This window comes from Zea mays, chromosome 3, assembly GCF_902167145.1.
Source record: "Zea mays cultivar B73 chromosome 3, Zm-B73-REFERENCE-NAM-5.0, whole genome shotgun sequence".
Classification (NCBI taxonomy): domain Eukaryota; kingdom Viridiplantae; phylum Streptophyta; class Magnoliopsida; order Poales; family Poaceae; genus Zea; species Zea mays.
This window is the reverse complement of record NC_050098.1, coordinates 112996431-113020759: the sequence shown is the minus strand read 5'-3', so window position 1 is coordinate 113020759 and position 24329 is coordinate 112996431. Positions and strand designations below refer to the sequence as shown.

Here is a 24329-nt window from a genome sequence, read left to right as displayed (position 1 = left end):
CAAGCGTTCGCGAGGGAGAGAGAGAGCCTGTCCGTCAGCCCGTCCTCCCGCGCGGCCACCTTCTCGTACGAGGGCCCTGGACCTTCCTTTTATAGATGTAAGGAGAGGGTCCAGGTGTACAATGGGGGGGTGTAGCGATATGCTAACGTGTCCAACACAGAGGAGCCGGAGCCCTATGTACATGCCGACGTGGCTGTCGGAGAGGTGCTAGTGCCCTGTGCATGCGATGTCGTGGCCGTCGCAGGAGCGCTTGAGCCCTGTAGAAGCAAAGCTGTCGGGGCTGTCGGGACCTTGCTGACGTCTCCTTGCTTCCGTAGGGGGCTGAGAACCGCCGTCGTCATGGGAGCACGCGGGGTGCCATCATTACTTGTTTACCGGGGCGAGCCAGATGGGACGCCGGTCTTGTTCCCCGTAGCCTGAGCTAACTAGGGGTAGGGTAATGATGTACCCCCCTGTAGCGTGGTCGGTCCGAGCCCAAGGTCGGGCGAGGCGGAGACTCCTCCGAGGTCGAGGTTGAGGCCGAGCCCTGGGGTCGGGCGAGGCGGAGACTCCTCCGAGGTCGAGGTTGAGGCCGAGCCCTGGGGTCGGGCGAGGCAGAGACTTCTCCGAGGTCGAGGCGGGGGCCGAGCCCTGGGGTCGGGCGATGCGGAGCTTCCTATGGCGCCTGAGGCTGGACTCGGCTGCTGTCAGCCTCACCCTAGCGGGTGGCACAGCAGTCGGAGCAGGGCAGGCGACGCTGTTTTCCTGTCAGGTCAGTTAGTGGAGGGGCAAAGTGACTGCGGTCACTTCGGCCCTGCCGACTGAGGAACGCGCGTCAGGATAAGGTGTCAGGCGATCCTTCTATTGAATGCTCCTGCGATACGGTCGGTTGGCGATGCGATCTGGCCAAGGTTGCTTCACTGCGAAGCCTGCCCGAGCTAGGCCTCGGGCGAGTCGAAGGTGCGCCCGTTGTTTGAGGAGACCCTCGGGCGAGGCGTGAATTCGCCTGGGTCTAATGTTTCTGCCCGAGGCTGGGCTCGGGCGAGGCGAGATCGTGTCCCTTGAGTGGACGGAGCCTTGACCTGAATTGCGCCTATCAGGCTTTTGCAGCTTGTGTTGATGGTGATTACCAGCCGAGATTAGGAGTCTTGGGGGTACCCCTAATTATGGTCCCCGACAACGCCAGCCGCCACGGGATCAGTTCCACACATCTAGACTCGTGGGATGGTTCCCGGGCTGGGGTGAAGGATTTCGCCGGTAATGGGCCGGTGATGGAATCACGAGTGGGCTAACCGAACAGCTCTTCCAACGTGGGTCAGGAATCTATCCATACTGGGATGTTCCACGTGGATCGGGCCACAATCCCGGCCGATCCCGGCCCAAACGAACAAGCCCTTAGAGGGCGTTTAGGAGTTAGGACTGCCCCACTCAATGTTTTCGACTTTTGGTGCTCCGCTCCACTGTTACCTAAGCTTGCTCAGCCTCGCTAATGCTGATACAGCTGCCGTCCAATTATACTTCACTACGAGTAGGCACACTTCTCTCGTCATCAGCTCCCGCACCCCCACCAGGCCACCATGTTTGCCATATGCCGCCCTGCAGGATGAACTAACCACTTTGACAATTATTCTTTTGTTTGCCATGCCTCCTGAGCTCTTAATCGGTTTCATTCAAGGCACTAGAGATATGTTTGGACTTTGGATGACGCTCTGGATTTAGTCACGAAGGTCAATTTAGCCACATGCATGCAGTGCCTCTTTAGAACGGATCAGAAATGTCCTCTTTTACGAAAGTGGGAGGAAAAACAACCTCTACTGTAGTGGGAGGAAAAACAAAAGAATCCTTTTAGGCTCCAATTGTTTAGTAGAAATTGAATTCTATTATAATAATTGTAATTTAGACATAAATTATTAATTAAGTTAATAAATTTGTATATGTAATATATTTATATATTATCCTAAATCATATGAGACAGATAGTTATATACTATACTTATGTTATAGAGAAGCAAGTAAAAGAATACACTATAAGTTGTACATTAGAAAATTAGCATGTAAATCTATAGAATTAATTTCCATCTCCCACCCTATAAATTTAAGATAGACTTATATATAAACTTTGAAAAGTTGTGGAATGTTACAATCTAAAAAATAACCTACTCTATTAGTTAGATTCCAATTCCTTAAAATGAAGGGAAACAAACGGGGCCTTAGAGGATTCAGTTTCTGCAAAAAAAATTCTATGAACTCTTTTGCAACAAAGGATTAAATTCTATCCATTCCTTTCAAATGTCTAGAGAATGACATCCTCCGTAGCAATTTTGAAGGAAAATAAGCATAAGGTCCAACCTCATGTTTTTTTCCTTTGTGTCTTGCATTCCTATGCTTTTTTCTGTATATAATTCTAATACATGTTTTGTGACTTTGTGTGTTAAAATTTTCCGTAGAACTCTAGTAGTATAAACATTATAGGGCTGTCTACTCATCATATCTGCTATATCTTTACTTAATAAATAGTACGATCTACAATACATACATAATAGTGATTTTAATGATTTTATATTTTTTTCTGCTGGAGATAGTCTAATCCTATATTTTTTTCTACTCGTGAATTGAGAATCCTGCGTTTCAAGGGAGCGAAGTCGTTGGAATTTAGGATCGTTTCAGAAAAAAAAAAGAAGAAAAAAGGAAAGAAATGGGAGGAGAGGAATAGGAAGCGGCGGTCGCATCGCAATCCTAGCTGCAGCAGTGTTGTCTCGTGTACTGCTGTGTTGACTGCTGTGACTGAGCGCGGCTCCTCCCTCTCCCGGAATCCGCCACGTGGTGTTCTCCCTCTCCTTCCTCTTCCTCTTCCTCTTCCTCTTCCCCTGTCTCCCGCCTCCCTCCTGAACTCTATATATACCCTGCCTCTCAGCCTCCTCCAGCTCATCCATCCATGATCCATCCCCCGCTTCCTCCTCATCCACACTCCGCAGTGTCGGGGTCGCTCAACTCCCACAACACTCTGCAGCCAGCGATGCAGGCCCTCACAGCGAGGTCCCCTGCTTCTTCGTCCTGCCCTTCCTCCTCCACCGTACACCGCCGCGGCGGCACGCGCACGCGCAGCACCGCCCGCTTCGCCCCGCCCCGCGCCGCAGCGGCAGCGGCCAACTCGGTCTTCAGCGCGCCGCCCGCAGCCGTGCGCTACGCCGCGCCGCCCAAGCCGGCGGCGCCCATTGCGCCAGTGCCCGCTCCGGCGCCGGCGGCGGGCGGCGAGAAAGGCCTGAGCTTCCTGCAGCGCGCGGCGTCGGCGGCGCTGGACGCGTTCGAATCCGGCGTGATCGCGGGCCTCCTGGAGCGTCCCCGCGCGCTGCCCCGGTCGGCGGACCCGGCCGTGCAGATCGCCGGCAACTTCGCCCCCGTCGGCGAGCAGCCGCCCGTGCGGTCGCTGCCCGTGTCGGGCCGCATCCCGCCCTTCATCTCCGGCGTGTACGCGCGCAACGGCGCCAACCCCTGCTTCGACCCCGCCGCGGGGCACCACCTGTTCGACGGCGACGGCATGGTGCACGCGGTCCGCATCCGCAACGGCGCCGCGGAGTCGTACGCGTGCCGCTTCACCGAGACGGCGCGGCTCCGGCAGGAGCGCGCCCTGGGGCGGGCCGTGTTCCCCAAGGCCATCGGCGAGCTGCACGGCCACTCCGGGATCGCGCGCCTGGCGCTCTTCTACGCGCGCGGCCTCTGCGGCCTCGTCGACGCGTCCCGCGGCACGGGCGTCGCCAACGCCGGCCTCGTCTACTTCAACGGCCGCCTGCTGGCCATGTCCGAGGACGACCTACCGTACCAGGTGCGCGTGACCGCCGACGGGGACCTCCGCACCGTCGGGCGCTACGACTTCGAAGGGCAGCTCGGGTGCGCCAGCATGATCGCGCACCCCAAGCTGGACCCGGCCTCCGGCGACCTCTTCGCGCTCAGCTACGACGTCATCCGGCGGCCCTACCTGAGGTACTTCTACTTCCGGCCCGACGGCACCAAGTCCGACGACGTGGAGATCCCGCTGGAGCAGCCGACCATGATCCACGACTTCGCCATCACGGAGCGGTTCGTGGTGGTGCCCGACCACCAGGTGGTGTTCAAGCTCGGCGAGATGCTCCGCGGCGGGTCCCCCGTGGTGCTGGACCAGGGCAAGACGTCCCGCTTCGGCGTGCTGCCCAAGTACGCGCGCGACGCGTCGGAGATGGTGTGGGTGGACGTGCCGGACTGCTTCTGCTTCCACCTGTGGAACGCGTGGGAGGAGCCCGGCACGGGGGAGGTGGTGGTGGTCGGGTCCTGCATGACCCCCGCCGACTCCATCTTCAACGACGACGGCGGCGAGGACGGGCGGCTCCAGAGCGTGCTGACCGAGATCCGGCTGGACACGCGCACGGGCGCGTCCACGCGCCGCGCCGTGCTGCCTCCGTCGGCGCAGGTGAACCTGGAGGTCGGGATGGTGAACCGCAACATGGTGGGGCGGAGGACGCGGTACGCGTACCTGGCCGTGGCGGAGCCGTGGCCCAAGGTGTCCGGGTTCGCCAAGGTGGACCTGGACACGGGCGACCTCGTCCGGTTCGACTACGGCGACGGCCGCTTCGGCGGGGAGCCCTGCTTCGTGCCCACCGAGGGCGCGCCGGCGCGCGGCGAGGACGACGGCTACATCCTGTCCCTCGTCCGCGACGAGCGGGCGGGCACGTCGGAGCTCCTGGTAGTGAACGCCGCCGACATGCGGCTGGAGGCCACGGTCCAGCTACCCTCCCGCGTGCCCTATGGCTTCCACGGCACCTTCATCGGCGAACGGGAGCTAGAGGCCCAGGCCTGATGATTCCTTGGTTGTTCTTTTACACTGACGACGACTGATCGATCCATCCATCCGCCGCCGCTGGTCCTCCTCCTCTGTTTTCGCTTCCTGGAGCAGGGGAGGGAGGGAGGGGGAAGAAGGCTGTTACCAGAGGGAGCCTGAGCCCGTACATAGGAGGTCCCCGGAGCCTTGTTCCCCTCATAACATATGCAATGCAATCTCTGCACTGCACCAGTCACCACTACTCCTGCACTGTTGTTTGTCTCAGTTACTTTTTTTTATTTTTTACCATGTTCTAAACATGGATGGATTATGGCTAGTCAGTGACTAGTACAGTAGTGTAAGCTGATGAATTGAACCACCCAGTTGCTGCAACTGAGGTGTTACTGTTGTTCACTCATGCCAAGCACCATGTCCATCTCTAACTGTTCGTCCTCTTTCATTTGGTTCTCGTACACACTCTTTTTTATAGGGTACAAGCACGCAATGAACTCATACCACTACACATACCACACCACATGCACACACAACTTATGCGCATTCGGTATACACATTACGATTGAGAGGGCTATACCTCTAGTGCATGGGAAATATGTAGTACCACTGAACGTGCACGTGTGTGTAAATCTGTATCGAAACCACGAAAAAAGCACGGATGTCGATCCTAGAGATCGAAACCACGCTCGGTCGCTCAGGCACGTGGTTAACAAATCAACTAAGCTACGGTACATTCTTACTGTAGCAAGACGAATCCTATGCAGTAACGTTCACTGACGCGTGAGACGGATCATGCCTAGCTCCACATGTGTGGGTAGACGTTAGTGCATATAGGGGTAGGCAAAATACTCATACCCGAACCCAAACCCGAATTATAAGAACCCGAATCCGAAATACTCCATCACAATTTCGGGTACCAATTATAAAAACACGAATTTAGTTTGATTAGTTCGGGTAATGTTACTCGGTACTCGAACTATCCGAAATGCAAAGACATGAAGTGGTTTGATGCAATATAAATCTTTTTTTGAACAAATTAATATATATTTAGGCAAACTTAATAATTGATCTGTTGTTGATTAAATGAACACATGATTTGATTTGAAAAAACAATTATTTGTTGCTTTAAATGCTACTATGATTCTTTTTAAAATAGTTGGTTTTCTCAACTTTAAGTATTTCGAGTAAAACGTCACCCCGAAATATCATGTACACGAAATTTTAAGTAATATTTTTTTTTACAAAAATCGGTTAGCTGTTTTAATATCCGAGTTAACATACCCAAATATTTTAAAATAATCCGAATGCCTAGACCTATCTGCAGAGAGAAACCGTCGGGCGGGCCAGGACGAAGAAGTTGACGATGCTGCCGTCGTATTGAAGAACGTGTGTGGGTGTGGGCTTGGGGTGCAGGGCCGCTGACTTTTTGGTCGTGAGTCGCATGGATAAATCCAGGCGGGTGGCGACAAAAAACCAAACGAAAATCTAGCGTATCTAATAAAATGAATGAAGTAGGCGACCCTAGCTAGCCAAAATATCTTCTCCATGCTGTGCCGGTTGCCGCCAAATACCACTCTGCTGTGCATTTATTCATGTGCAAAAAAAGGAAACATGAAAAAGAAAAGGTCACAATTGTCCAAATAATAATCAAGCCTAAACTGGAGTCAACTGGAACAGTACACCACGCGACGTATGTACGCCCAGCGTCATTGTCGCTAGGCACTAGCACCGGTGAAGCTAGCTAACAGTCGTGATGTTGTCTCGCCACAAGCCTGTATGGCTGCATGGATGGGGTGTCTAAATCTCTACTAAGAACGTCTCCAAGAGATCTTTAAAAATACTACTCAAAATCAGTTTTAAGGACAACTAAAAAATTTGTAGGGTATATTTTAATCATTTCTCCAAATGATCGCTTAAAGCTGCAGATTATTTCTGAGGAGTAAAAAATTCCTCATTTGTAACTACAAATGAGGGAGTTTTAAGGGCAATAAAAAAGTTGAGAGCCTTTTAGGGGACCGTTGGAGACACGTTTTTGTGTTTTTCCAAAAAAACTTGATTTAGGAGAGATTTCTGAGAAGCTTTTGGAGATACTCTTAGAGCATCTCCAAGAGTTCACTAAAAAATGACTCCTCAAAATCAGTTTTGAGGGGCATCTAAAAACTTAGTGGAGATAGATTTTAATCCTTTCACTAACAGATCCCTTAAAGCGGGAGATTATTTCTAGGGAGTCTAAAAAACCCCTCATTTGTAGCTACAAATGAGGGAGTTTTAAGGGCTATAAACAAGTTGGGAGCGTTTTAGGGGACTGTTGGAGACACGTTTTTGTGTTTTTCCAAAAAAAAAACTTGATTTAGGAGAGACTGGGAAGCTCGTGGAGATTCTCTTAAAGCAGTAGTTTCGACAATTGTTCTGTGTCAATAAATTTTAAAAACCCCTTGCATTTCTTCGAAAACAACTCGCACTACTACGGGTATATACGGTCTCTGGTGATCACGAAATATACGGTCTTTGTTCATAATTTTTTTGTTGATGACGAAATATATAAGCATAAGCTTTACCAAGAAAATCATAGATTAAGCCATCGTATGAGAACGCAAATTATAGGACACATTTCTCTATTATAATTAAAGCATGTCACTTCTCTACATGATAGTAATTATCATTATATGTGGATGATGCACTGAGATGTCAGTGTGTAACAAATCACATTATTATCTTATCTATTATTATCTAAATTGCCATTATTAAACCAAAATTATAAACATGAAGCACAAAGTCGAGTTGCAGCTTATGTGGATTTGCTCTATATCAGTCCATTGCTGACCTTCCACTATGATAACAGCTAACTGAGCCATATTTCATCACTTGTTTTAACATATTACAAGAATGTTGGAGCTACAAACTGCATCATAATGGGTCTTCGACCTACAAATTGCATGTTTTCATAAAACAGGTGAATTGCTAAGTAATTATTATTATAAGTGCATGATGCACTGAGATATCGGTGCGTAACAAATAGGGATGAAAACGGTCGGAAACGGTCGGTAAACACTAAAACCATTACTGTTTTCATATTTTTTATCGGAAACGAAATCGGAAACGGTAACTCCGGAAACGGAAACGATATCGGTATTTCGGAAACATCGGAAACGAAAGTTCGGTGCGGAAAATACACCGGTAACGGTCGAAATCTAAAATACGATCGGTAAACGTATCAAACTTCACAATAAAACAAAATTGATAAAAGATCACAAATAACACAAGTTCACAATTCATGATATAACAAGTTCACAATATAACAAGTTCACAAGGATCACAAATTTATAATATAAAAAAGTTTACAAAGATCATAAGTTCACAATATCACAAGTTCACAGACTCAAAGTTCACAATTCACAATATCCACTCGATTTAGTTGACATGGCATGCTTACTCATGAAATATTTTTTCCTCACATAAATGTTTTTTTCATAGCCTCACAGGAAAACCCTAAAATCTAGTGTGTGAAAAAGACAGACTGTCGGCTCTCTATCATTATATATTACTAATACATAACATGTGCATAGGAAATGATGAATTCGTTCGAGAGACCAAATCGTTAATCTCAATTGCCTTCCAACACCATCTAACCCCAAAAAATCTTAAAGCGTCCAAAAAATACAAAAAAAACAATCCTTATCCAGAAATGTACAAGCGATGCGAAAAAATCACATGCTGGAAAATTCCGAAAAAAATTCCGAAAAAATTCCGAGACACAATTCCGGAAATTTCCGAGACACAAATCCGGTAATTTCCGACAAAAACCGGTAACCGATGGAAACGGTCGGTAAAACACCACGCCGATTCCGATACCGATTCCGATAGAAAATTCCGAAAACCGATTCCGTTTTCGAAAAATACCGTTACCGGTGAATCCGATCGAAAAATTTCGAAATCGGTTTCCGGAATTCCGAAAAATTACGAAACCGTTTTCATCCCTAGTAACAAATCACAATAACACCTTATCTATTTTTATCTGAATTGCCATTATTAGACCAAATTTATGAATAAGAAGCACAAAGTCAAGCTACAGCATTTGTGAGAGCACCTAGGGGGGGTGAATAGGTGATCCTGTGAAACTTGAAAACTTAAGCCACAAAATTTGGTTAATCGTTAGCACAATAATTGCCAAGTGGCTAGAGAGGAGTCCAAAACACAATAACCACAAGAAATCAATCACAGAGATGGCACGGTGGTTATCCCGTGGTTCGGCCAAGACCAACACTTGCCTACTCCACGTTGTGGCGTCCCAACGGACGAGGGTTGCAATCAACCCCTCTCAAGCGGTCCAAAGACCCACTTGAATACCACGGTGTTTTGCTTGCTTTTTCTCAATCCCGTTTGCGAGGAATCTCCACAACTTGGAGCCTCTCGCCCTTACACTTGAAATTCACAAAGAAGCACGGAGCAAGGGTGGGATTAGCAACGCACACAAGACTAGAAATCACAGCAACACCACGCACACAAGTCGCAATAAGAGCTCACAACACAACTCGAAGAGTTCACTACTCAACTAGAGCTCTAATTGCTATCACAAAGAATCAAAGGCGCGGAATCGATGTCTTGGTGCTTAGGAATGTTGTAGGAATGCTTGGTTGTCTCCTCCATGCGCCTAGGGGTCCCTTTTATAGCCCCAAGGCAGCTAGGAGCCGTTGAGAGCAATCTGGGAAGGCAATTCTTGCCTTCTGTCGTCTGGCGCACCGGACAGTCTGGTGCACACCGGACACTGTCCGGTGCCAGATTTCTTTCCTTAAATGGCGAAGTCGACCGTTGACAGACTTGGAGCCGTTGGCGCACCGGACATGTCCGGTGCACACCGGACAGTCCGGTGCTCCCTTCTAGCCGTTGGCTTGGCCACGTGTCCCGCGCAGATCGCGCGGCCGACCGTTGGCTCACCGGACAGTCCGGTGCACACCGGACAGTCCGGTGAATTATAGCCGTACGTCGCCGGTGAATTCCCGAGAGCGGCCAGTTCGCTCGAGCCAGCCTGGCGCACCGGACACTGTCCGGTGCACCACCAGACAGTCCGGTGCTCTCAAACTCAGCAGAGTCTTGGCTGCTCGAGCCAAGACATTTCCAATTGGATTTTTCCTGTTTCCAGCACTTAGACACAATACATTAGTCCACAAAACAATGTACTAAGTCTGAGAAACATACCTTTATCCTTGATTTGTACTTTGTCCACCTTTTTACACTTAGGCACTTGTGTTGGGCACTAAATCACCAAAATACTTAGAAATGGCCCAAGGGCACATTTCCCTTTCAATCTCCCCCTTTTTGGTGATTTATGCCAACACAACATAAAGCAAGTAGAACAAGTACAAAATCAATTCAAATAAGAACTCAAAGTTGTTTTGATTCAATTTGACATATATGGATCACTCTATGCCACCACTTGGTTTGTTTTTGCAAATCAAACTCAAATTCCTATCTCTAAGTCAAATCCACTTGTAGAGACATAAAGAGAGGTATTCCAAAGAAGTTTGATCAAGAATTTCAAAAACTCCCCCTTTTTCCCATAATCAATACTTCTCCCCACAAGAAGCCAACTTTTGACAAAAGAGACAATAAAAGAGTTTTGACAAACCAAAAGCTCTACTCTACTATTCTCAAATCTCTCAAGTGGTAGCTGATCCATTTATTGCTTTGGCCTTTTATTTTCTCCCCCTTTGGCATCAAGCACCAAAACGGGATCAATCTTGGCCCAAGAACCCCATTGCCTCACCAAAATCTTCAATAAGAATACAAAGACAATAAGAGTACATGAGATGAACTTGGAATAAGTTACCCTCTTATCGGAGTGCAGTGGAAGTCTTTCATGGTCCAAGTCCACCTTTTCCCTTTCAAACCTCCTTTGAGACTAAAACAAGCAAACTCAAGCATATGGTTAGTCTCAAAGGGTCAAGTTGTAACACATCTCCCCCTAAACATGTGCATCACTTTGCAACGGACTTGTGAGGTCCAGGGAGTGTTTGTACAACTTGAGCACCATTATTAAACAACAAAATGCATAAGGAACATGATCAAAGGCATATACACATGTATGCTATAAATCAATCCAAGTTCCGCGAATCTAGGACATTTAGCTCACTACGCAACCTGCAAAAGGTCTTCTCATCTAGAGGCTTGGTAAAGATATCGGCTAGCTGGTTCTCGGTGCTAACATGAAACACTTCGATATCTCCCTTTTGCTGGTGGTCTCTCAAAAAGTGATGCCGGATGTCTATGTGCTTTGTGCGGCTGTGCTCAACAGGATTTTCCGCCATGCGGATAGCACTCTCATTGTCACATAGGAGTGGAACTTTGCTCAGATTGTAGCCAAAGTCCCTGAGGGTTTGCCTCATCCAAAGTAGTTGCGCGCAACACTGTCCTGCGGCAACATACTCGGCCTCAGCGGTGGATAGGGCAACGAAAGTTTGTTTCTTAGAGTTCCATGACACCAGGGACCTTCCTAAGAATTGGCATGTCCCTGATGTACTCTTCCTATCGACCTTACATCCAGCATAGTCGGAATCTGAATATCCAATTAGGTCAAAGGTAGACCCCTTAGGATACCAGATCCCGAAGCAAGGCGTAGCGACTAAATATCTAAGGATTCGTTTCACTGCCACTAAGTGACACTCCTTAGGATCGGATTGAAATCTAGCACACATGCATACGCTAAGCATAATATCTGGTCTACTAGCACATAAGTAAAGTAATGACCCTATCATTGACCGGTATGCCTTTTGATCAACGGACTTACCTCCTTTGTTGAGGTCAGTGTGTCCGTCGGTCCCCATCGGAGTCTTTGCGGGCTTGGCGTCCTTCATCCCAAACCGCTTTAGCAAGTCTTGCATGTACTTCGTTTGAGAGATGAAGGTGCCATCCTTGAGTTGCTTCACTTGGAACCCAAGGAAGTAGTTCAACTCGCCCATCATCGACATCTCGAATTTCTGCGTCATTACCCTGCTAAACTCTTCACACGACTTTTTATTAGTAGAACCAAATATTATGTCATCGACATAAATTTGGCATACAAAAAGATCATCGTCACAAGTCTTAGTGAACAGAGTTGGATCGGCTTTCCCAACCTTGAAAGCATTAGCGATTAAGAAATCTCTAAGGCATTCATACCATGCTCTTGGGGCTTGCTTAAGTCCATAGAGCGCCTTAGAGAGCTTACACATGTGGTCGGGGTATCGTTCATCCTCGAAGCCAGGGGGTTGCTCTACGTACACCTCCTCCTTGATCGGCCCATTGAGGAAAGCGCTCTTCACATCCATTTGGAACAACCTGAAAGAATGATGAGCGGCATATGCTAGCAAAATACGAATGGACTCTAGCCTAGCCACAGGAGCAAACGTCTCCTCAAAGTCCAAACCTGCGACTTGGGCATAACCTTTTGCCACAAGTCGAGCCTTGTTCCTCGTCACCACCCCGTGCTCGTCCTGTTTGTTGCGGAACACCCACTTGGTTCCCACAACATTTTGCTTGGGACGAGGCACCAGTGTCCAAACTTCATTGCGCTTGAAGTTGTTGAGTTCCTCCTGCATGGCCAACACCCAGTCCGGATCTAGCAAGGCCTCTTCTACCCTGAAAGGCTCAATAGAAGAGACAAAGGAGTAATGCTCACAAAAATTAACTAATCGAGATCGAGTAGTTACTCCCTTGCTAATATCACCCAAAATTTGATCGACGGGATGATCCCTTTGAATCATTGCTCGAACTTGGGTTGGAGGTGCCGGTTGCGCTTCTTCCTCCATCACATGATCATCTTGTGCTCCCCCTTGATCACACGCCTCCTGTTGATGAATCTGTTCATCGTCTTGAGTTGGGGGAAGCACCATAGTTGAGGAAGAAGGTTGATCTTGCTCCTTTTGTTCCTGTGGCCGCACATCTCCAATCGCCATGGTGCGTATAGCGGCCGTCGGAACATCTTCTTCATCTACATCATCACAATCAACAACTTGCTCTCTTGGAGAGCCATTAGTCTCATCAAATACAACGTCGCTAGAGACTTCTACCAAACCCAATGATTTGTTGAAGACCCTATACGCCTTTGTATTTGAGTCATAACCTAACAAAAACCCTTCTACAGCTTTGGGAGCAAACTTAGAATTTCTACCCTTCTTCACTAGAATGTAGCATTTACTCCCAAATACACGAAAGTACGATACATTGGGTTTGTTACCGGTTAGTAGCTCATACGACGTCTTCTTGAGGAGGCGATGAAGGTAGACCCTGTTGATGGCGTGGCAAGCCGTGTTCACAGCTTCCGACCAAAAGCACTCGGGGGTCTTGAACTCTCCTAGCATCGTCCTCGCCATATCGATGAGCGTCCTGTTCTTCCTCTCTACCACACCATTTTGTTGTGGTGTGTAGGGGGCGGAGAACTCGTGCTTGATCCCTTCCTCCTCAAGAAACTCCTCCACTTGAAGGTTCTTGAACTCGGACCCGTTGTCGCTCCTTATCTTCTTCACTTTGAGCTCAAACTCATTTTGAGCTCTCCTTAGGAAGCGCTTGAGGGTCCCTTGGGTTTCAGACTTATCCTGCAAAAAGAACACCCAAGTGAAGCGGGAAAAGTCATCCACAATAACTAAACCATACTTACTTCCCCCTATGCTTAGATAGGCGACGGGTCCGAAGAGGTCCATATGTAGCAGCTCCAGGGGTCTTGATGTGGTCATCACATTCTTGCTGTGATGTGCTCCTCCCACTTGTTTACCTGCCTGACAAGCTGCACAAGGTCTATCTTTTTCGAATTGCACATTAGTTAATCCTATAACGTGTTCTCCCTTTAGAAGCTTGTGAAGGTTCTTCATCCCTACATGTGCTAAGCGGCGATGCCACAGCCAGCCCATGCTAGTCTTAGCAATTAAGCATGCATCTAGACCGGCCTCCTCTTTTGCAAAATCGACTAAATAAAGTTTGCCGTCTAATACACCCTTAAAAGCTAGTGAACCATCACTTCTTCTAAAGACAGACACATCTACATTTGTAAATAGACAATTATATCCCATATTACATAATTGACTGACAGATAGTAAATTATATCCAAGAGACTCAACTAAAAACACATTAGAGATAGAGTGCTCATTTGATATTGCAATCTTGCCTAAACCTTTCACCTTGCCTTGGTTCCCATCACCAAATATGATTGAATCTTGGGAATCCTTATTCTTGACGTAAGAGGTGAACATCTTCTTCTCCCCCGTCATATGGTTTGTGCATCCGCTGTCGATAATCCAACTTGAGCCCCCGGATGCATAAACCTACAAGGCAAATTTAGGCTTGGGTCTTAGGTACCCAACTCTTGTTGGGTCCTACAAGGTTAGTCACAATTTCCTTAGGGACCCAAATGCAAGCTTTATCACCCTTGCATTTTGCCCCTAATTTCCTAGCAACTATCTTCCTATCCCTTCTACAAATAGCAAAGGAAGCATTTAAAGCATGATAAATTGTAGAGGGACCATTCATAACTTTTCTAGGAACATGAACAATATTCTTCCTAGGCACATGATGAATATTTTTCCTAGGCATATCTCTACCATGCATATAGGAAGAACTGGAAGCATACATAGCATAAGAGTCATAGGCATGTGAATCAAAAGTATTACAACTCCTATGAGACTGTCTTCTATCATTGTACATAAAAGCATGGTTCTTTTTAGTATTACTTGCCATAGGGGCCTTCCCTTTCTCCTTGGCGGAGATGGGAGCCTTATGGCTTGTTAAGTTCTTGGCTTCCCTCTTGAAGCCAAGCCCATCCTTAATTGAGGGGTGTCTACCAATTGTGTAGGCATCCCTAGCAAATTTTAGTTTATCAAAATCACTTTTGCTAGCCTTAAGTTGGGCATTAAGACTAGCCATTTCATCATTTAGCTTTGCAATAGAAGCTATGTGTTCACTACAAGCATCAATATCAAAGTCTTTACATCTATTGCAAATAACAACATTTTCTACACAAGTTGTTGATTTACTAGCTATTTCTATCTTAGCATTCAAATCATCATTAATGCTCCTTAAGCTTGAAATCGTCTCATTGCAAGAAGATAATTCACAAGAAAGCATTTCATTTCTTTTAACTTCTAAAGCATGAGATTTTTGTGCTTCTACAAATTTGTCATGTTCTTCATACAACAAATCTTCTTGTTTTTCTAAAAGCCTATTCTTATCATTCAAGGCATCAATTAATTCATTAATTTTATCTACCTTGGTTCTATCTAGGCCCTTAAATAAACGTGAATAATCTATTTCATCCTCATCACTAGATTCGTCCTCACTTGAAGAAGCATAAGTAGAGTTTTGACTACATACCTTCTTCTCCCTTGCCATAAGGCATGTGTGACGCTTGTTGGGGAAGAGGGATGACTTGTTGAAGGCGGTGGCGGCGAGTCCTTCATTGTCGGAGTCGGAGGAGGAGCAATCCGAGTCCCACTCCTTTCCTAGATGTGCCTCGCCCTTGGCCTTCTTGTAATTTTTCTTCTTTTCCCTCTTGCTCCCGTGTTCCTGGTCACTTTCATTATCGGGACAGTTAGCAATAAAATGACCAATCTTACCGCATTTGAAACATGAGCGCTTCCCCTTGGCTTTGGTCTTGCTTGGCTGTCCCTTGCGTCCCTTAAGCGCCGTCTTGAATCTCTTGATGATGAGGGCCATCTCTTCATCATTAAGTCCGGCGGCCTCAATTTGTGCCACCTTGCTGGGTAACGCCTCCTTGCTCCTTGTTGCCTTGAGAGCAACGGGTTGAGGCTCATTGATTGGACCGTTTAGAGCGTCGTCCACGTACCTCGCTTCCTTGATCATCATTCGCCCGCTTACGAATTTTCCAAGGACTTCTTCGGGCGACATTTTGGTGTACCTGGGATTCTCACGAATGTTATTCACCAAATGAGGATCAAGAACGGTAAAGGACCTTAGCATCAATTGGACGACGTCGTGGTCCGTCCATCGCGTGCTTCCGTAGCTCCTTATTTTGTTGATAAGGGTCTTGAGCCGGTTGTATGTTTGTGTTGGCTCCTCGCCCCTTATCATCGCGAATCGTCCAAGCTCGCCCTCCACCAACTCCATCTTGGTGAGCAAGGTGACGTCGTTCCCCTCATGTGAAATCTTGAGGGTGTCCCAGATCTACTTGGCGTTATCCAAGCCACTCACTTTGTGATATTCATCCCTGCACAATGAAGCTAGAAGAACAGTAGTAGCTTATGCATTCTTATGAATTTGCTCATTAATGAACATGGGACTATCCGAACTATCAAAGTGCATTCCACTCTCTACAATCTCCCATATACTAGGATGGAGAGAGAACAAGTGACTACGCATTTTGTGACTCCAAAATCCGTAGTCCTCTCCATCAAAATGAGGAGGTTTACCAAGTGGATTAGATAATAAATGAGCATTTGCACTTTGAGGAATATGAGAGTAGTCAAAAGAAAAGTTCGAATTGACCGGTTTCCTTCTCTCGTAGTCGTTGTGCTTTTGGGAGGAAGTAGACTCATCGCTGTCGTCGTAGTAGACGATCTCCTTGATGCGTCTTGTCTTCTTCTTCTTCCCATCTTTGCGTCTGTGGCCCGAGCCCGAGTCGTTGGACTTGTCATCCTTTGGCTCGTTGACGAAGGACTCCTTCTCCTTGTCGTTGATCACGATTCCCTTCCCCTTAGGATCCATCTCTTCGGGCGATTAGTCCCTTTGTGAAGAGAACGGCTCCGATACCAATTGAGAGCACCTAGAGGGGGGTGAATAGGTGATCCTGTGAAACTTGAAAACTTAAGCCACAAAATTTGGTTAATCGTTAGCACAATAATTGCCAAGTGGCTAGAGAGGAGTCCAAAACACAATAACCACAAGAAATCAATCACAGAGATGGCACGGTGGTTATCCCGTGGTTCGGCCAAGACCAACGCTTGCCTACTCCACGTTGTGGCGTCCCAACGGACGAGGGTTGCAATCAACCCCTCTCAAGCGGTCCAAAGACCCACTTGAATACCACGGTGTTTTGCTTGCTTTTTCTCAATCCCGTTTGCGAGGAATCTCCACAACTTGGAGCCTCTCGCCCTTACACTTGAAATTCACAAAGAAGCACAGAGCAAGGGTGGGATTAGCAACGCACACAAGACTAGAAATCACAGCAACACCACGCACACAAGTCGTAATGAGAGCTCACAACACAACTCGAAGAGTTCACTACTCAACTAGAGCTCTAATTGCTATCACAAAGAATCAAAGGCGCAGAATCGATGTCTTGGTGCTTAGGAATGTTGTAGGAATGCGTGGTTGTCTCCTCCATGCGCCTAGGGGTCCCTTTTATAGCCCCAAGGCAGCTAGGAGCCGTTGAGAGCAATCTGGGAAGGCAATTCTTGCCTTCTGTCGTCTGGCGCACCGGACAGTCCGGTGCACACCGGACACTGTCCGGTGCCAGATTTCTTTCCTTAAATGGCGAAGTCGACCGTTGACAGACTTGGAGCCGTTGGCGCACCGGACATGTCCGGTGCACACCGGACATGTCCGGTGCACACCGGACAGTCCGGTGCTCCCTTCTAGCCGTTGGCTTGGCCACGTGTCCCGCGCAGATCGCGCGGCCGACCGTTGGCCCAGCCGACCGTTGGCTCACCGGACAGTCCGGTGCACACCGGACAGTCCGGTGAATTATAGCCGTACGTCGCCGGTGAATTCCCGAGAGCGGCCAGTTCGCTCGAGCCAGCCTGGCGCACCGGACAGTCCGGTGCTCTCAGACTCAGCAGAGTCTTGGCTGCTCGAGCCAAGACATTTCCAATTGGATTTTTCCTGTTTCCAGCAATTAGACACAATACATTAGTCCACAAAACAATGTACTAAGTCTGAGAAACATACCTTTATCCTTGATTTGTACTTTGTCCACCTTTTTACACTTAGGCACTTGTGTTGGGCACTAAATCACCAAAATACTTAGAAATGGCCCAAGGGCACATTTCCCTTTCAATTTGCTCTATATCAGTTCATTGGTGACATTCCACTACGACTATTTGCTACTTCATGTTTTTTCCTTAAATGGGGTACCAACAAAAACATCTTTATAGCTAGTTTTATTGTAAAGATTTAGAACGTGTTTGAATAGAAATCATAGCAACGTACAATCATCTAACTATAATAGATAGTAGAGAAAAGATATCTATAACTCTACTACCTATTAAGGTACTAATGTAGACCACAGGCGCTACCATGCCCCCCTTCGCCCGGCCTTAGCTCCGCGATGCCCGGGATACGCGCCCCTTGTCAGCACAACCTCCGTGGTCCAGGCCCCGCCTCGTGTCCGCCGCCCCCGCTCCCCCCTATCCCGCCTCTCCCTCTGTGCACGCTCCCGCCAGATTCCCGTCAACAAGGGGCATCCATAGGAGAGCATATAATAATGATATTTATCATTCTGTATATATGTTTTATACTAATTTTTAACTATCGTGGCATCGCATGGGTATATACCTAGTGTACTTTAACTCAGTGGCAGACGCATGACAAAATTTTAGGTGGGGCGAAACCGTAGGAGACAAATCAATATACTAGACCATTTGATAAAAATAGTTTCATGATAATAACATGGTGATTAAGTTATAATATGAGCAGTGTTCTAAAATAACATGAATACTGAAACTTCATTTTGACCACCCTAAATGAGAGTTGGAGAGAAGTAAGGGGTGGACTGGCGGGGACTGGATGTTAGGGCAAAGCGGGTGCATCAGCACGTCAATTTGGAGAGTCAGCGACCACCACAAAATGACGATGGTGAGGCGACGACAGGTGTGGGATAGCGAGGGTAGGCAACGATGTGGCGGTAGATGGCGAAGACGAGGCAAAAGGCAGTGGCGGCAAGCGACAACCATTGTCGTGTTGCGACGGCGTGGCGGGACCCATGTGAGATAGCGAGGGTAGGTGGCGCTGTGGTGCCAAGGCAGAATCCCACTAATAGCCTACCCATCCGTCGGTGCGGATTTGGAGGCAAAGTAGTTGTACTATGTGCAGGATCCCGACATAGCACCACGACTCGGGTGGGGAGTGGGCTGAGTAGTGAAGCACCGAGAAAAAGTTAGATCAAAGTCTAGTTTTCATTAAATTTACTCCAACCAAATATATAAAAGTTTATTTATTTTATTATATATCTAAGTCTATATAAAAGTGTTGGGGACTTGTTCTCAATTACTATGAATTAAGAACAAGGCAACACAAAATGTTAAAGGTTAAGGACCTTCGTCCTTCGAAGCATTATCTCCCTTAGGGCATAATGATCTTCAGACGAAGGTCATGAAGGACATACCTTCATGATTACAGTATACATTAATGAAAGAAGAAGCATGTAAGACATAGAAAGCAATGTGAATAATTATATAACATTATCAATTTAACTTTATTATATCATGAATGAACAACAATAATATGGAATTACATTTGTACCTTTGGCTTGATAGAAGGAAATAGTACAAGCGTAATGTATGAGCGAGTACAAGTCATCGTGAACAGTACGGGGGTACTGTTCATCTATTTATATGCACAGGACGCAACCTATATGGATTTACATTCATGCCCTTTATAACTGATTACAATCATGACATAGATTATCATGGGCCAATTGGTCTTTTCATCTTTAGGTCGGTGCCACCCTTCATCTCAATGTGTGTCACTATGCCGAAGCCCCCCGGATGGTAGCTTCGGCTTTGCTTCTGTGTTGATCTTCCGAAGGTGTTTCTTCTTACAGGACCTTCGACGACGAAGCGGACCCCCAACAATAGCCCCTTCACGGTGCCAGATCGTTTTTCGTAACGAGCTTGACCCGTGAAAAAAATTCTTTTAGGCTTCTGAAAGGGAAATGTGCCCTTGGGCCATTTCTAAGTATTTTGGTGATTTAGTGTCCAACACAGGTGCCTAAGTGTTAAATGGTGGACAAAGTACAAACCAAGTATAAAGGTATGTTTCTCAGACTTAGTACATTGTTTTAGAGACTAATGTATTGTGTCTAAGTGCTGCAAACAGGAAAAATCAAGTTGGAATTAAAAGATGGCTTTGTTCAGCCAAAGTCAGCTCTGTCTGGGTGCACCGGACTGTCCGGTGGTGCACCGGACCGGACACTGTCCGGTGCACCAGGCTGGCTTAGGCGAACTTGCTGCTCTCAGGAAGAAATTAACGGCGTACGGCTATAATTCACCGGACTGTCCGGTGTGCACCAGACAGTGTCTGGTGAGCCAACGATCGCTAGGCCAACGGTCGGCCGCTTAATCCGGGCATGACGCGTGGCCGAGCCAACGGCTAGAAGGGGGCACCGGACTGTCCGGTGTGCACCGGACAGTGTCCGGTGCGCCAACGGCTCCAAGGCGCCAACGGTCGGCTTCGCCAAATAAGGAAAGAGATCCGCACCGGACAATGTCCGGTGGTGCACCGGACTGTCCGGTGCGCCAAGCGACAGAAGGCAAGAATTGCCTTCCTGGATTGCTCTCAACGGCTCCTAGCTGCCTTGGGGCTATAAAAGGGACCCCTAGGCGCATGGAGGAGTAGACCAAGCATTCCTTGAGCATTGTTGATCACTCGCACTTCATTCTTGCGCACTTGTTCGACATTCTTAGTGATTTGAGCTCCGTTCTAGTGTGAAACTCGTGATAGTTTCTTGAGCTCAAGTCTGGGTCTTGTGTGTGCGTATTTGCTGTAATCTTTGTGTCTTGTGTGAGTTGCTCATCCCTCCCTTACTCCGTGCTTCTTTGTGATCATCAAAGTGTAAGGGTGAGAGACTCCAAGTTGTGGAGATTCCTCGCAAACGGGATATAGAAAAGCAAAGCAAAACACCATGGTATTCAAGTGGGTCTTTGGACCGCTTGAGAGGGGTTGATTGCAACCCTCGTCCGTTGGGACGCCACAACGTGGAGTAGGCAAGCGTTGGTCTTGGCCGAACCACGGGATAAACCACTGTGCCATCTCTGTGATTGATCTCTTGTGGTTATTGTGTTTTGTTGAGACTTCTCTCTAGCCACTTGGCATTATTGTGCTAACGCCTAATCAAGTTTTTGTGGATTAAGTTTCAAGTTTTACAGGATCACCTATTCACCCCCCTCTAGGTGCTCTCAATTGGCATCGGAGCCGTTCTCTTCACAAAGGGACTAATCGCCCGAAGAGATGGATCCTAAGGGGAAGGGAATTGTGATCAACGATAAGGAGAAGGAGTCCTTCATCAATGAGCCGAAGGATGACAAGCCTTCCGACTCGGGCTCGGGCCACAAACGCAAAGATGGGAAGAAGAAGAAGACAAGACGCATCAAGGAGATCGTCTACTACGACGACAGCGATGAGTCCACTTCTTCCCAAAAGGAAAACGACGACAACGACTACGACAAAAGAAAGACGGTTAATTCGAACTTTTCTTTCGATTACTCTCGTATTCCGCATAGCTCAAATGCACATTTGATTTCCATCCCTCTTGGCAAACCTCCACACTTTGATGGGGAGGACTACGAATTTTGGAGTCACAAAATGCGTAGTCACCTGTTCTCTCTGCATCCAAGTATATGGGAGATTGTTGAGAATGGAATGAAATTTGATAGCTCGGATAGTCCTATATTTATTAATGAACAGATTCATAAAAATGCACAAGCTACTACTGTGTTGTTAGCCTCTTTGTGCAGGGACGAGTACCATAAGGTGAGTGGCTTGGACAATGCCAAGCAGATCTGGGACACCCTCAAGATCTCTCATGAGGGGAACGACATCACCTTGCTCACCAAGATGGAGTTGGTAGAGGGCGAGCTCGGGAGATTTGCAATGATAAGGGGTGAGGAGCCAACCCAAACATACAACCGGCTCAAGACCCTCATCAACAAAATAAGGAGCTACGGAAGCACGCGATGGACGGACCACGACGTCATTCGCCTAATGCTAAGGTCCTTTACTGTACTTGATCCACATCTGGTGAACAATATTCGTGAAAATCCTAGGTACACCAAGATGTCGCCCGAAGAAGTTCTTGGGAAGTTTGTGAGCGGGCGAATGATGATCAAGGAGGCGAGATACGTGGACGACGCATTGAATGGTCCAATCAATGAGCCTCAACCCTTTGCTCTCAAGGAAACAAGAAGCAAGGAGGCGCTACCTAGCAAGGTGGCACAAGTTGAGGCGGCAGGGCTAATTGATGAAGAAATGGCTCTCATCATCAAGCGCTTCAAGACGGCGCTAAAGGGTCACAAGGGGCAGCCAAGCAAGTCCAAGACAAAGGGGAAGCGCTCATGCTTCAAGTGTGGTAAGATTGGTCATTTTATCGCTAACTGCCCCGATAATGATAGTGACCAGGAACAGGGGAACAAGAGGGAGAAGAAGAAGGCATACAAAAAGGCTAAGGGCGAGGCACACCTTGGCAAAGAGTGGGACTCAGATTGTTCGTCATCCGACTCCGACAATGAAGGACTCGCTGCCACCGCCTTCAACAAGTCATCCCTCTTCCCCAATGAGTGTCACACATGCCTCATGGCGAAGGAGAAGAAGGTATGTACTCGAAACAATGCCACTTATGATTCTTCTAGTGATGATGAGTCCAGTGATGAAGAAATAGATTACTCTAGTTTGTTCAAGGGATTGGATAGAACTAAAATAGATAAGATCAATGAATTGATTGATGGCTTGAATGAAAAGGATAGACTTTTAGAGAAACAAGAGGACCTTTTATATGAAGAGCATGACAAATTTGTAGAGGCACAAAAATCTCATGCTTTAGAAGTAAAAAGAAATGAAATGCTTTCTTGTGAACTATCTTCTTGCCATGAGACAATTTCTAGCTTAAGGAGCATAAATGATGATTTGAATGCTAAGCTAGGAATAGCTAATAAATCTAACTCTTGTGTAGAACATGTTATGATTTGCAATAGGTGTAAAGATATTGACATTGACGCCTGTAGTGAACACCTAGCTTCAATTTCCAAATTGAATGATGAATTGGCTAGTCTTAATGCCCAACTTAAGACTAGCAAGAATGAATTTGACAAGCTAAAATTTGCAAGGGATGCCTACACGATTGGTAGACACCCCTCAATTAAGGATGGACTTGGCTTCAAGAGGGAAGCCAAGGACTTAACAAGCCATAAGGCTCCCATCTCCGCCAAGGAGAAAGGGAAGGCCCCTATGGCTAGTAGTGCTAAAAAGAACCATGCTTTTATGTATCATGATAGAAGACAGTCTTATAGGAGTTGTAATGCTTATGATGCTTTTGACTCTCATGCCATGTTTGCTTCTAGTTCTTCCTATATGCATGGTAGAGATATGTCTAGGAGATATGTTGTTCATATGCCTAGGAGAAATGTTGTTAATGTTCCTAGGAAAGTTAACAAACCTTCTACAATATATCATGCTTGCAATGCTTCATTTGCCATTTGTAGAAAGAATAAGAAAGTAATCGCTAGGAAGTTAGGGGCAAGATGCAAGGGAGATAAAACTTGCATTTGGGTCCCTAAGACAATTGTGACTAACCTTGTAGGACCCAACAAGAGTTGGGTACCTAAGACCCAAGCCTAAATTTGCCTTGCAGGTTTATGCATCCGAGGGTTCAAGCTGGATTATCGACAGCGGATGCACAAACCATATGACGGGAGAGAAGAAGATGTTCACCTCCTATGTCAAAAACAAGGACTCCCAAGATTCAATAATATTCGGTGATGAGAATCATGGCAAGGTAAAAGGGTTAGGTAAAATTGCTATTTCATCCGAGCACTCTATATCTAATGTGTTTTTAGTTGAGTCTCTTGGATATAATTTGTTATCTGTTAGTCAATTATGCAATATGGGATATAGTTGTCTATTCACAAATGTAGATGTGTCTGTCTTTAGAAGAAGTGACGGTTCATTAGCTTTTAAGGGTGTATTAGACGACAAACTTTATTTAGTTAATTTTGCAAAAGAGGAGGCCGGTCTAGATGCATGCTTAATTGCTAAGACTAGCATGGGCTGGTTGTGGCATCGCCGCTTAGCACATGTGGGGATGAAGAACCTTCACAAGCTTCTAAAGGGAGAACACATGATAGGGCTAACCAATGTTACTTTCGAAAAAGATAGACCTTGTGTAGCTTGTCAAGCAGGTAAACAAGTGGGAGGAGCGCATCACAGCAAGAACGTGATGACCACGTCAAGACCTCTGGAGCTGCTACATATGGACCTCTTCGGACCCATCGCCTATCTAAGCATAGGAGGAAGTAAGTATGGTCTAGTTATTGTTGATGACTTTTCCCGCTTCACTTGGGTATTCTTTTTGCAGGATAAAACTGAAACCCAAGGGACCCTCAAGCGCTTCATAAGGAGAGCTCAAAACGAGTTTGAGCTCAAGGTGAAGAAGATAAGGAGCGACAATGGATCCGAGTTCAAGAACCTTCAAGTGGAGGAGTACCTTGAGGAGGAAGGGATCAAGCACGAGTTCTCCGCTCCCTACACACCACAGCAAAATGGTGTGGTAGAAAGGAAGAACAGGACGCTTATAGACATGGCGAGGACGATGCTTGGAGAGTTCAAGACCCCCGAGTGCTTTTGGTTGGAAG

General features: G+C 47.0%; 1 protein-coding gene across 1 annotated transcript; it reads left to right on the top strand.

Annotated features, from left to right (window-relative positions):
* The first annotated feature begins 2905 nt into the window (after positions 1–2905).
* LOC100281136 (uncharacterized) lies at positions 2906–5159 on the top strand. The gene has a single exon (NM_001154055.3). The coding sequence runs from the start codon at positions 2914–2916 to the stop codon at positions 4807–4809; it is 1896 nt and encodes a 631-aa protein (NP_001147527.1). The 5' UTR covers positions 2906–2913; the 3' UTR covers positions 4810–5159.
* Positions 5160–24329: the final 19170 nt, after the last annotated feature.

Bases quoted from the DNA above. Each gene is read 5' to 3' on its own strand.
- LOC100281136 (NM_001154055.3), top strand. From the start codon at position 2,914: ATGATCCATCCCCCGCTTCCTCCTCATCCACACTCCGCAGTGTCGGGG.